The sequence below is a fragment of the Dromaius novaehollandiae genome, chromosome 10 (assembly GCF_036370855.1).
Source record: "Dromaius novaehollandiae isolate bDroNov1 chromosome 10, bDroNov1.hap1, whole genome shotgun sequence".
NCBI lineage: Eukaryota > Metazoa > Chordata > Aves > Casuariiformes > Dromaiidae > Dromaius > Dromaius novaehollandiae.
This window is the reverse complement of record NC_088107.1, coordinates 21,559,184-21,573,348: the sequence shown is the minus strand read 5'-3', so window position 1 is coordinate 21,573,348 and position 14,165 is coordinate 21,559,184. Positions and strand designations below refer to the sequence as shown.

The window sequence follows — 14,165 nt, the reverse complement described above, 5'->3', positions numbered from 1 at the left end:
TATAGGACTGGGTAGAGAAAACCTCGCTGGTGATCAGTCTGTTCAAACTGTGCTGTCATGTTCTGCATTGCTGTTGTTGGTGCTCACACTCTGCTTGGTGCGGGTGTTTCTGGACACATTTGCACAGTGTGGCTCTTTTCTTGTGCACGCTAGAGCTTTTCTGTTGTTTGGGACACATGACCGATCATTCTTCATCTACTTCTACTGCAGTAAAACGTCAGTTAAAGTTTGCAGGCTTATGCTACCAGCTGTGCTAACTTAACTCATGCTACCTGCTACAGTAGTCCTGACTGTGTTATGGAAATGAAACCATTTCTTTGCCTACCCCTAGAAGCCTAAGGCTATGCAGTCAGAAAGGGCCAAACCTGACATTCAGGTTATGCCAAAAAGAGCAAACATACCCACCTCAGCCACAGAGAGGCTTCTTTTAAAATTCAAGCATACTCAATACCCAGATACCTTTTCTTCCAAATGCAGTTAACTACAGATTTTCCAGATCAGACCCACGCTTACTAATCTCCTGTCTGTAGGAGGCCCCTAGCAGGTCACAGCCCGTCGCCAACAAAGACATAGCAAACTGCTGTAACCAACAGATCTGCGCTCAGACAGACCAGATAAAGCTGCCTCTGCCTCAGCTCCTTAGGTCAACTTCCATGAAAAGTTTTAACTCTACATTGGCAAAAAGTTACTGTAGTCTTGGTTGCTACATTTAAGACTGTAACATAAAAGTTATTTTGCTGTGCAATATAAAGCCAAGCATTCTTTTTGTTAAACTGAAAGCAGGACAGCTGCCTGATTTGGCATTTAGAGGTGTGGTGAAATAGCACAAAATGAATCTTATTTTCTTATCACTCCATTACTAAGTGAAAAGAAAAGGGAGGAATTATATTAAAAGTAGGCTGAGACTATGCTGAATTTACTCATTCAAACTGCAGATTCCAGCTGCAGCAATCAAAGCAGGTGACTGGTGTAAAAGCTACAGCTTATAGAAGCCCGGGAAAAACTTTCTCCTAGGCAAAACACAAAAGCACATCTTTGCTAAAGAACCGGCCTATAAATGGAACAAAGCCAGATGTTGCATGGCTCACAATTTCAAATTAAAAAGCAAAACGCTTCTGAAAGGAATTTAAAGACACTAAGTAGAGTCTTAATTTTTAGTACTCTGGATTTAAAAATGAGTAGAGAACATGATGCACCAAGAGGATTGAAAAGGAAAGGCGACTAGTCCATTTTCATTGCATAAGCTGAATATTCCAAAACCAAGACTGGAATTGCTACTACATAAACAGTATCAAATAACTTTTCTACATCAGATATTTAAGACAATTAAAAATCAATTCAAGATGGTGAGACAAGGTGAATTTATAACTGGACAATCAGGTTTTTCTTCTCTAAAAACAGAAGACAAGGTACTTTTACATACTTTTTTATTTAGCGAGCACTTTGTGATTGTTATCTAAAGATTTTCATTCATTTTATCTAGTAAAACAGTTTAGCTTTGTAAAAAGGACTCAAATCTAGGCAAGTTGCGCATCTCTCGAAATAAAATCCAGGAAATGGTGGATTTCATGCATCAGTATTTCAGAATGCATCAGTAGTTTTTCTAGACTGTTTTACATACATAAATAGAAATCATCAAAATACTGTTTATTTCTGTATGTTGATATGTGGATTCCAACTGCCATTTGTGCAAACCTTTCTCATCTTAGAAGAAAGTGGCTTTCTTCAATTGCAAAATTCCATCAATTATAATTTACCTGCAATTCTGATGTGCATACAGGATTATGAAAATGCAAAGCTTTCTCACAACTATTACATTAAACTCTATTCAGACTACAAATTTGTTAATGTTACAAAAACGATGTTTTGGAAGGTGCTTTCATTGCAAGATATCCACTCTTCCAGACTTCTCAGTTTTCTGGAATGAAAAACAGCTCATTGATGCATTAAAAACATATTTACACTTGATTTGCTTTACTTGAACCAAGATGAATGAGAGTCATAACTGTAGTATAACCATGAAGCAGGTCCTCCTTTATGTCATTACATTCTCTCAATACGAAATTCCCAGTAACTATTCGATCACATCCTATTTCCCCATGTCCAAAAAAGCCAAAGAGCGGAACATTTGGAAAAAACTTCCTAAATGCATCTGCTTCCATATTCCTTTTGGTTTTATAATGCCGATATCCTCTGCCAACACATGCAAACATGAAGCCAATAGTGTTATGCTCAGGGATGTTCGCTGCTTTGAGACGCTGCATGGCGGCTTCTGCTGTCCTCTCATCAGCTACATCTTGGTCTAACAAAACCGTCGCGCTCTGGATCTGGGGACCGCTGAAAGCCAGTCCGACCACACCGCAGGCATCGCCGGGCTGGGCGTTATTACTGAAAGGCAACGCACACCGCGTTACAAAGCCTTCCGGGGCACCACGTCAGACTTGGCTAACTTCTGGTGCAGCAGACGCAGGTGTCCATACAGAGAACCTCCTGAAGTGATTTTGAAAGCCTCTCACAGCTCAAAACGAAACAGAACTCCTCCAACATTTTTTTTAAATACACAGCAAACAGTGGCAAACCTTTCCTATCCATGAGCTACTTGCCAATTCAGCAGTTCATTTAAGTCACAGCTCTGTAATTCCAACTGAACTATGGACAAGCAAAGACGCTCAGAATTTAAATATCAAACCAGGGCAGCAATGAGTAATGGCTTCAGAACCGTGTTGCCTCAGTCTCCTTGGTTAGCCAGGACACACTGCTTTTGGTAGTTACCTATTTACGCTTTATTAACCTCAATTTAATATACGGTCAGCTCTCTGCTCGGGAGAAATGGCACAGCTGGTACGCACCAGATGCAGGAAAAACGCTGGTGTTACTGTGGAGTCCCGACCTAAGCTGGCATGAGCTGGCCCACGTGAGTACCTCTGCACCGCGCGCCCAGCACAGTCACCCCAGGCGGGGTGTGCTGGCCCCGCCATCTCTGGCTGTGCCGGCACCAGCGCGTCCGGTGGCACAAGGGGCTCCACCCGCCCAGCAAAGCAGCGGTGCCTGGAGCCCGCGTCGGCCTCCAGGGATCCCGGTGGAAGCGAGGGGTTTAACCGAGGCTACCGCTAGTCTGCTTCCCTGCAGCAGCTGGAGCACACTGGGGTGCTCCTGAGGCATCTCCCTGCTCAGTTTCATGCGGGAGGAATCCCGCTTGTGTGCTCAGCTGCTGCTCTGCAATATGAGCTAACATGAGGCATATGTGGAACCAAAACGTTCACGTAAACTGTCTCCGTCTACATGAGTGATAATTTATCTGCAAGCCAGAGAGTAACCACAAACAGCAATAAACACATATGGGGATACTCATAGCTGGAGATCCCCTCCACAGCTCTCCTAGCCGGGTTTCCAGAAGCCAGTCTGTAACATGATCATAGAAAGCTTCCAGCTTTTCTTGCTAGATCCCAGCGTAACAGTCGGACTTTATTCCCTTAAAAAAGTGCCGTTTTACTCCTGGTAATAGGCATTTCCAGTATGAAATAACTGAAACGCTACTGTGTCTGCAGTGTTTTTGTGCACTTGCTTTTTTTTTTTTTTTTTTTTTTTTTTTTTTTTTTTTTTAAAGTAATAAGCTCAGTAACAGCACTCTGACTTTCAGGGATGTTTGACTCCTCACTAGTCCAAGTGGTTTTGTGCCCAGTACTGTACCTGTTTTTCCTGTTTTAAATCTCTTTCACAATTTAGCTTGAAAAAGATACCTACTTCTCAGAGGTCAGTGATGTAAAGCTCTCCACTTGTCCCCCAGCCAGGATGATACTTTTTTCATTCAAAGGATTGACTATTTGATGAAGAAATCGAGTAGCTCCAGACTTCCAGGAATTATAGCCAAACAGAAGAACCACACGGAGATCTGGATTATTTTTCAGACCTAGTAATAAAACCAAAAATATTAATCCTTTGATTTTTAGACTCTGATCTCTAGAGTCCAAGCATCCTGTTTAAACTCTTCCACTCTTTCCGTAAGTAATACATCATGCCTTTAGTAATGGCTTTCCATTGCCATGAAAACAGTTGGCCAGGCATCCAGGAGCTGGGCCCAATTCTGCACTACAGAAGAATTGCTGCAAAGAATGTAGCGAGGAGAAGAAGATTACATTAGCTTCCTCCAGCTTTCAACTTCTTTAGCAGCACATCTGAGTTTTAGCAAGGTCTGCAAAAGCACAGCTTTCTGGTTTTTACTTGGCAGCCTTAATTGAGCTTTTTACATGTAAAAACAAAGCACATGTATCATTCAACAAGAAACGTAACATAGTAAATAGTTTTACTTGACAACTAGATCAGTTGTATACATCGGTCAGCTGTGTATCCCAAGGCAGAAACTATCAGGTTCCTAGAAGAAAAAGTCTCAAAAAACCCTCATCAAATTGTGCTGCACAAATGAGCTACCCCACTAAGGACACAATGTGAGGAGGGTCTTTCCCTCTACCCTTCCTTGCCACAACACGTAACTTAAAATCTAAATGCAAAATTGTTTTAAACAACAAAACAAGCAGTTCCTCTGCACTCCAGTTTTTAAACTGCCTTGACGAGAACCATTCACAATGGCACAAGAGTAATCTATGACTATTTTTAAAGTGGGGAGATGCTCAAAACGCCACATATTGACAACCATAACAGCTTCCTCTGAGCAGGATTGCTTGGAACCTAGCTGAAAAAAATCCGAGATCAATATTCAGGATAACTTAACCTTAACACTTCAGAGTAAGGGAAGAACAGAGGTGCGTAATTATCAACAGTAGCCCTGTGGAGCCACCAAGTGCTCTGTGCGTGGGCATACAAGCACACAAGCTGGTAACACGACACAGTTCCACACCGGAGCCTGGAAAAGACATGTAACAGTTCACAAAACCCCAGATGAAAGGGAGAAAAAGGACACACCTGCTTCAGCAAATTTACTTTCATCGAAGACTCTGTTCTTCAAGTCTTTATAAAAATGGAAGGTATGGATTTTCACCCCATCAATTTTGGGAAACAAAAGAGCAAAGCCAGATTCACCTTCTTCAATTTCTTGAGGTCGATTGCTGCTTGAACCCATAGGGGTAACTACAAAGATACAAAAAAAAGACATCTTGTGTACTGTGATTCCAACACTTTTGTCTGCATTGTGACACATTGGAAAAAAAAAAGAAAAGCAGAACAGCATAGGTGATGCACAACACAACAGCTCATTTCCACAACAACATATCCAATTGACAGTCAGTGGGAATTTTTTTTTGCTGCTCTGGAAAGACAAAACCACCTAAGAGTCCCACTGGCTGCAGATTACACTGAAGCCCTTTTGGACAATGAGAAACAGACACATTTGGAAAATTTCCCCATAGTCACACCAAACACAAATCAACTGGAAAACAAGCACTGTGCAATACAGCAGCTTCAAGCCTTTCTGCCAACTTCTGTGAATACATGAACACACTAATATTTTTAAGTACTGCAAGGGAAACAGGGAAAGGTGTGATTACAGTACAAAGCAAGCTGACAAAAATATTGGGAGCATATTATTGAATTACACCAGCACCAGTCAAACACCATCAACAAGACAAAGAAGTATTGGGACACTGCATGGGCGGGCAATCCTGGGGACTGGAGGAGCACGAACGGGACAGAGAGTACTGCTTCAAAGCACTGGTTCAAGTGACTGGGGACTTAGATTTGAGCTATATGATGGGTCCTGCCCCTTGTAAATACTGACGGGCCTTCCAATGCCAGTTCATCTTAGGAGAACCAAGCCACCAACGTGAGGAAAAGAAGTGCATCGGGGAAGTAACTCCACAGAGACAAGAAAAATCTGATGCAGCTGCAGAAAACACTGGTGAGCCCTAATGCAAGCTACGGTGTGTACCAGGTATATTCTCTGCACCCATGGTGCAAAGACAAGCTGCCAGGACTAAAAGAATGGAAAGCCTTTTTTTTGAAGAAACTAGAAGCAGGTAGTTTGTCTGAGCAAACTAGCTGTGATGGTTTCACTTTGTAAGTACATCAGAAGGAAAAGCAAGGGAGAAAAGAACTAAGAAATAGTGTTGGTAAAAGAACACAGAGATAATCCACTTGCAAATAAACTCTAAAAGACAGAAATCTCTAACCATTTGGAGACTGAAGTACAGGAACAGCCTCTAGTGCAAGTAGAATCACTGGCAGCTATAGCTGGAAGTGCTTTCAAGAAATCGTCTACACAGCCCCATGCTCCTTCACATCGGAGGCCCAAGCTACTCATATTTCATCCTGATGCAAGTTTGTCAAGACTCTTAAAGATTCCAGTAATAGAGATAGATAGCCCAAAAGCAAATATACTAAGCAGAAAACTACAAAAATTTTTGGTATATAAAAGGTTGCTGCTCAAATGCAGGGTGTAATCTGTCCTCCATGATCACAGTGAACAGGAAAATTTCTTACAATGTAGGGAGAGAAAATAAGGTAAGAAATTAGGAAAAAATTGCTAGTAATAAAAAAGTGAAGTACTAGAAAAAGACCACCAAGGGAAGCTGTGAATTTTCTATTGTTACCTAGACCAAACCAAATGGATACACACTGAGAAGGTCACAGGCCTGGGACCTCCCTGTACAACTCCTAACAAAGTAACTTTTTAAAACACATACATACCCAAGAAATATAAAGTAATTACATTAAGGTACTGACTAATACAAATTTAGAAACAGCCATAACAACTGTGTCTCAGACCAGCACAAACACAACACAAAAATGCCATCATTTTGTTTGCCTGGAAATGCTGAAGTTGCATTTGACTTTGGCAAAGTCTGCTGTAACTATCAGGCTCATTTAGTGTCTTCTGAGTAAATCTGGTCATTGGCTTTCACATTCAGTTCCCAATGGCTTCCCAGTCTCTCTGAAATCCCTGCTATATCTATCCCCCCCCACCCATCAAATTAAATCAACCTTTTCAACAACAACCATACCACATGAAGTAAGAATTTAAGGCACTCAAGTGCTTTGGCAGCAACAATGTGAACTCCTTAAAATTGAAGCTAGGACTGAACGAGGTGGGAGCAGTACATGGTGATAGTCTGTGAGAATGCTCTATTCAGCCTGCAGGGCTTTGCTTTCAAACACACGCAGGGCTGTGATAAAGAGGAGTCTGAAAAGATCTGTGATGTACTAGACATCTTCAACCTGATCTCTCATCAGATCACCCATTTTTGTCCTACCTACGATCCCTGGGGTGACGAGTCCAAGAACTTGGCATCGCTTTGGCAACAACTTTTCTAGCGCAATTGCTGTTTCTTTACTGTTTCTTTTTCTTGCTGTTAAAAGAGAAAAAAAAAGGCACAGAGAAGTGAGTTTTTCTGAGCACTAATGGACAAGCCTTGCAGTTAATCCCATTCTATTTAAATAATGCAGCCAGTCAATAGCTGTCCAGTTAACAACATGGCAAACCTGCACTACCTGTAGGAGTGCATTGCTGTGGGTATGCAGAGCAGAATCACATCCTGAACAGGATGAGAGAGTAAATCACTGTACATTCCCCTGTGTAATGCAAACCCATGTAAAACAACATACGTTTGCGTAGACTGAGCTTCCTAACACAAATGTTGATCTATGTGATCGCATTTTTTTTGCAAAAGATTTACTTTCCTCTGAAATTCAAATGCAGAGAATTATGTTTCAGCTGACTTTTCCTTCGCACGTTGTACTTACATTACAAGTACTTCTTGAAGCAGGAATAAGTCAGTTTAACAGTTACCTTTCTTTTGTTTGTGACACTCCTCATGTCCACTGAATGTTTCTGCATCTGCTATATAGAGCACAGTTTGCGGCAGCACATGCACTTTCTGTAAAAAGATGCAAGGGGCAAGATTATGCTATTTAGCGGCTTCTCAGAACATCCCCTTCCACAAAGGAAGCTAAATGAGCTAAACTGAAAAAAAAGAAAAAAAGGAAAGGGAGATTTCTGAAAGACAGAAAAAACAGGAGAGAAAGCACTGACTGCATTCATTTTTGCTATTTCTCCAGTTTTGTTTAGGTGACCCCTCCACGCAATTGTTAGACGCTAAGCCTCTGAAAATCCCTTGTTAAACAAGTGTCAGCTGACGACATCTCTGCCAGCAGTGAACTAGCACGGGAGAAAGGGGTCAACACCCCAATCAGACACCAAGCGAAGGCATCAGGAATGACAGGTCAGGTACTGACATACCCCCAGGGGCTTTTACAGCGAGTGCTTGCAGCGTGCCCGCTGCTTTTTGTTTCTAAATAACGGGGAAACTGCAAATCAAACCCCAAAGCGAGGCAGTTTTTGTGCGCGACGCATAACGAACCCGCGTGGCTCCCCGCGACGGGACCCTCCCACCGCGGCCAAAGCCGGCGGGGCCGGGGGCGAGCGGCCCTGCCGCCCGGGGGGGTGGGGGGTTCGGGGAGCCGCCGCCGCGCACCCACCTCCAGCTCGCGGGCCAGGGCGCGCACCAGCGCGTGGCTCTCGGCGGGGCCCGGCTCCAGCGCCGACACCCAGGCGACGCGCTGCCGCGCCCGCAGCGTCCGCCGGGCGCACTCCCTCCACAGCCGGCACACGCTGCAAACACGGCCCGCACCGTCAGCGCCGCCGCGCCGCGCCGCCCCTCCCCCACCCCACCGCCGCCAACCGCCGCCCCAACGGCCGCGCGCTGCCTCAGCGGCGCCGCCAACAGCCGCCGCGCGCCGCCCCTCCCCTCCCCTCCCCCCGCTCCCGGCCCCCCTACCAGGCGGCGCGCAGCAGCGCCTTGGTGGGCAGGAAGCCGAGGACGCGCTCCACCACCTCGGCCAGGCCGCCCAGCACCGCCGCGCCCCGCGCGTCCGTCTCCATGGCCGCGGCCGGCGGCGGCGACACGGCAGCGGCCTCCGCCCCCCGCGAGGGGCCGCGTCACGCGCGCGGCGACGGCTCCCGGGGGGCGCGCGGGGCCGCACGCAGCTTCCCCTTCCGGCGGGCGGGCGGGCGCGCGTGCGTGACGCCGACGGCCACCACGTCAGCGCGCGCCCGGGGGGCGGGGCTGGGGCGCGGGCGTCGCCTAGCGGCGGAGGCGGGGGAGCGGTGCCCGGCCCGCCCTGAGGCGCCATGATGGGGGGCCCAGGCGGCGCCATGGGGCACCCGAGCTGGTTTCCCCCCTTTCCAGCCCCCTCGGTAGTAACCACAGAAGCGGTGCCATTCTTAAAATGGTTTTTATTCATAAACTTGATGCAAGTTTACAAATTACTGTACATTGCCAAGTAATTCTGCAATGAAGGAGGGGGGAAAAAGGAAAAAAAAAAAAAGAAAAAGTAAATCCCAAAGAAAGCATGCGGCTGCGCGCCGGTCCCCCGCGCGCCCCTCCGGGCCCCAAAGAACGCGAGAACGTAGTCGGAGTCGTTCAGCCTCAGCTTTCGAGGGCTGCGACGCTTACAGAGTTCTGCCTTTCACCGGCTGCTGTTTCAGCATCTGGCTACCAGGATTTTATACAAACACAGTATGTACAACCAAGTAAGCAGGAAGGCTGGGAAGTCATCCACTCCTCAAACAACATGTATCAGAAGCAGTGCCCAATCTCTGATTTCTCTTTCAAGCTAAAAACTGGATCTAGAAGCAAATGCACAAGGACCCATGGGTGCCTGATAAGAGAAAAGAGCACAAATTTGATAGTCAACTGAAAAAAAAAAAAAAAAAAAACAGTAACAAAAACATGCTTCTGGGCTTCTAAAAGTGCTTAATCCATGGCACACACCCTTAACTCATCCCCGGAGGGGTGCGAAGGCCTAATGACTAGTACTACAACCAAAATAGAACCGATTTAGGTAAGGCAATGAAATAGTGTAATTACACAGACCCAGATTCATTTCCTAATAAAGAAAGAACAGTTCCCATTAGTCTCTCAATAACAAAACCACTCTCACAACTATGGCAACATTTCTTAAGTCTCTGAATCAGATGACGTATTTCTGTACTTTATTGTAGCTTTTATATAAAACTTTTCAAGGACTTTCATCTCAATTTGTGCCAATCAATTTATAAGTTCATTAGTTTACAAATGATTGCAACAACCCGTTAATAAAAATGGAACACCTAAAAAGGTTTTTAGTATTTTAAATAACTTCAAGCTTCATACTGTGGCTCTCATTAAATAGGTTGAGCCAACAAGTAGCAGGAACAGCCCAGCAAGTTCTGATGCCCCAGTGGAAGTGACTAGTTACAAGGTTTTATTGGCACAGCCTTGCTCTGCTTAAAAACAAAACAAACAAAAACAACATAATCTAAACAAAGAGCATCTTCTCCAAGAAACAGTTCATATTCTCATACAGCCATGAAAAAAATGTTTAATGACTTAACATACACGTGTTTTTCCTATATCATTGAATTTGGAAATACTACAAATGCTGTCATTTTAGACCAGAAAAACTACCGTGATTTGCAAGACCTGACATTTCCTAAAACAGTATTAAACAATGTATTAAACTTCTTGGCTTTAAATGAAACAATACAACGCAAGTCTCTGCAGTCTGCATCCTGCAAAAGGTAAGAAATACACAAAAGTGTGTGAACAACTCCTATTTAATGATCTTTAGTAACTTGATAGCCTGTTTTAGGGAGTTTACACTTTTAAATAAAAAAGGGGGAAGGGAAGGGTTGGCCCAAATATGCTTAATCCATAAGAACAAATACAGTAAAGGCCAAAACTGCTCAGTCCAAGATATCTAAGAAGAGCGGAATGGTAAGGCTGTAACTTATACTTTAAGTGTCAGTTGACAGATTATCCACTAACTTATCTAATAGCTAAAGTCTTCAGTACGGCTGTTATAGGGGCACTCATAGCTTGAGTCTGTGTGTGTTGGAAAACATAAAAAAGAGCTCATTTTGTTGATGTTGGTCCAGGTATACAACAGTCCTCAATATTAACCATCTTCCTTTGGAGGAGTGTACCAGCCTACGGAGAACAGAGAAACACGTTAGGTACTGACATCGCTATGTTAAGACGATCTTTCATTGAATTTGTGGGAGATGGAGACCTAAATTGGCTCCTTCCCTCTTACAAGTAAACCAGTTCAGTGAGAGTCAATGTCCTAAATGCTAGTGGTCTCCAGTGGGAGATAAAGCACATGGCATATTCCAGAATCAGACCCAGTATTTGTGTGTGAAAATAAAGTACTCTTAATATGGCAGTAGCTATCTTGCCGCTGCCATATAACAAGATGGACACCAATAGTGGAAGCTCGTAAAGGAGGAACACTGCCATAATAAAAACAAGTGGCATACAGGTAAAAAAAAACCAGGTTATTCCAGCCACAATGCATACAGACATACAAATATGACTGCACTGGCATAAGTATATATAAATCCTATGTTGAAGAGCTGGATGCACACAAGCGTTTGAAAGGTTTACCCTACTTTTGCGAATCTTGGTGTAGGAATGGGCTCAGAAGTGTCAGTTGTTTAGCAGTGGAATCATATCAGGAGGCGAGCTATCCATGCCACATCCTATCTGATCAAGTACGCACAGCATTATCTAGCCATCTCCAGATCTCCCATCTTAGGTCTCCCAGCCACTGTAGTAAGAATTTCTCTCTAAATTTGGTACAGGACCTATTTACGTTGTCCCAAAGAATAAGCAGCAGCTATAAGTTAACAAAAACACCTTTCGCAGCAGCAATAAATGCTGTGAATGCTTTGTGTAGAGCTTCTGATGCAGCAGTAATCACTGTAGTCAAGGCTAGCATATAGCTAGCAGTAAACAGACAGCCATGCTGGCTTTGGTAGCAAACTAAAAAAGCAAAACACTCAGTTAATGGCAAGATCAATATATCATAAAACTGGAAAACATCTTAAAATCATTATCTTTGGTTGTCTTCCCAATATTGCACTCATTTCCCAGTAGTATATTCATAGTGAATAGTATATTCGCTATGCTCATTTTAGAAGTGGGGAAACTGAGGTATTCACTACAATCGCACTGAAATAAGCTCTCATTCACAGCAACCTGAATTCCCAGAGGATGCTGTGTCCAACCTGGATCAAAGACCATCACTGAAGTGGGAATTGGGACTAATTCCCTTGCCATGAGACCAAGGTACCAGCTCTTCTGACTACTTTTATATGACATACTAAGTCATTTAAACTTTCCAGAGCTTCAGATCATTTGTTGCCTTCCCATCCTGCCATAAAGGCAATTATACCTGAAGCACTTTAAGAAATACTTGTCTTATGCCAGCTGAGAGACCATTAACTGGCTTTATATAGAGGGAAAAAAAATGTGGCTCCCATTTCCATTGCAGTTTTCCAGTGTACTGTACTTGGACTCTTCATATTTTTTAGTCTCTGGCCTTTCTTTACACTTTATCTCTTCCTGAATTACTGCTACTTTGGTCTTGCATTATTTAGATAACACCTGTTGGGAAAGAGGCAGGAGGTACTTCCTGGAGGTATTTTATTTTGGAGTGTCTCATTTGTTAGTGAAGTAACAATAAAGTTACAAGAACAACTGGGTGAAAGTGCATTTCAGCTACTTTTCAAAAGATAGTAGAAACACAGGTTACATTCTTATAAGCTGGAAAAGTTGCAGAGATTGTTAGTCTAGTTACTTTAAGTAATTTTGTCTTTCTAGTATGAGATGAAAAGAAACACTATTTATGGTTTTCCGAGCCAACATTAACACATTCCAGCACTTTAGGTTTTACTGCTGTCAAATATCAAATCCCAGGTTGCTCTACAGACAAAGAACAAAAGTTGCAAGAATGTACATACCATTTTTCTCATGTATTTGTACTAGTGACTTATAGGACTGCTGTGCTCTTGCTAGATTATATTGATTCTGAAATGGGAAAAAAAACACTAACATAAAGGAGCAGCATCTAAACATATGAGACTTAAAACAGTGCTATGAAGAAACTGTACAGTGGGCTGCCAAATAAAAACCATGCACTACAACACAACAGGCCTGGCTTGTAGCTTTATCTTCTCGTTTCTCCTCCATGATAGTAAGTTACATCCCCCTGCTGTTGGAAAGGCCCCTATTTCAAAGGGTTTAGAACCTGAGATAATTCAGAAGTGTGTGTCATCAGCTGAAACTGCAGGGCTTCAGGCATGCCTGACCATAACTCTGCCTTGGTCAGCTGACCAGTTACCAGGCTAGACAGAACTCATTATAAAAGCCTTTTAAATCTAATATACAGTGATAACTTCAATAGCAGAGTCAGAATTACACATCACAGGACACTCATATTCCATCTTCTCTACCCTGAATCACTACCTAAAAAGTGGCATCTGAGTCACAATTTCTTTGACTTAAAATATTTAAGCCTCTTCTGAAAATAGCATCTAAAACTTCAAAATGACTTGTCCTTTAAGTACATTAAGTATATTACCAGCATGCACACTTGGTATTTACCTTGTTGGCTCCAAACTGTACTCTGGCTTTTCCTTTGACTAAAGTGGCATTGATCTGCATGATGACTGACTCTATTGAATAGGCACTGCTCCAGCCCTGGAGGAAGAAGGAAATACTTCTGTGTAATATGTATTTGCTTCTTGGGCTCATCTTGCAAGTCTGTTTTGGAATGTGTGTTTTGGGGATTTTTTGCCACCAGAAAAGACATTTTATAGTTTTAACTACTTGTTTTCAGTTAACAACTTTTATTTCCAACAGAAAAGCAGAAACTGATATAGTGTGTTAGCACTGAGAATTTGTAGGAAAAATGAAAAGGCCGAGTTGCACACATACCCAGAATACAGCACGACAGAAACAAGAACAGCTACATTATAGCATCTACATATTTTCTGAAATTACAACTTTAGAAGACTGCTTTCTAACAAAGCAAGTAAGTGAGCCAAGATAATTTTGCTTTAATTTAAAGATACTGCTTCTCTCTGGCACTACTTTACCCTCCAGGATTCAGGGAAGTTTGTGCCAAGCTTGCAAACAGTTTCATCATTTAGAAGGATGAAAAAAAAAAGAACACTCCCAACTGTCTACTCAGAAGTTACCTAAGCCTAATTTCCTGTGTTCCACACTTCTCCAGGACTGACTTTGTGCAGTAGCAGCAGCTTCTGGGAAAGAAAACAGAATGTCTTGCTCCTCAAAACTCAAAGGAAGTCTCTTCTACACTGGCTTCCTTTCAGAAATTCAAAAAAATCAGAGCTGATGTGCTCTTACTTCTTGTCTGTTCCTCAAACCTCT

The 14,165-nt window shown here is 43.2% G+C and overlaps 3 protein-coding genes across 4 annotated transcripts in view; 1 reads left to right on the top strand and 2 right to left on the bottom strand.

Moving 5' to 3' along the window:
* NRG4 (neuregulin 4) overlaps positions 1 to 8,287 on the top strand; it is a 74,398-nt gene extending 66,111 nt beyond the window's left edge. The window contains exon 5 of the mRNA XM_026110195.2: positions 8,008 to 8,287. Coding sequence (XP_025965980.2) covers positions 8,008 to 8,021 — 14 coding nt within the window. The 3' untranslated portion in view covers positions 8,022 to 8,287. The remainder of the gene's footprint in view (positions 1 to 8,007) is intronic.
* Positions 1,411 to 8,977, bottom strand: FBXO22 (F-box protein 22). Its single transcript, XM_064517557.1, has 7 exons — positions 8,727 to 8,977; positions 8,428 to 8,560; positions 7,739 to 7,826; positions 7,203 to 7,298; positions 4,921 to 5,085; positions 3,745 to 3,910; positions 1,411 to 2,388 (listed from the first exon to the last, which is right to left on the bottom strand). Exons 1-7 carry the CDS (start codon positions 8,828 to 8,830, stop codon positions 1,959 to 1,961), a joined length of 1,182 nt encoding a protein of 393 aa, XP_064373627.1. The 5' UTR covers positions 8,831 to 8,977; the 3' UTR covers positions 1,411 to 1,958.
* A 190-nt stretch (positions 8,978 to 9,167) lies between these two features.
* The window catches only part of UBE2Q2 (ubiquitin conjugating enzyme E2 Q2), a 49,096-nt gene continuing 44,098 nt past the window's right edge, over positions 9,168 to 14,165 (bottom strand). For both annotated transcript variants that reach the window (XM_064517554.1, XM_064517555.1), the window contains exons 11-13: positions 13,377 to 13,472; positions 12,734 to 12,800; positions 9,168 to 10,919 (exon numbers count right to left, since the gene is read on the bottom strand). In XM_064517554.1, coding sequence (XP_064373624.1) covers positions 10,888 to 10,919; positions 12,734 to 12,800; positions 13,377 to 13,472 — 195 coding nt within the window. In that variant the 3' untranslated portion in view covers positions 9,168 to 10,887. The remainder of the gene's footprint in view (positions 10,920 to 12,733; positions 12,801 to 13,376; positions 13,473 to 14,165) is intronic.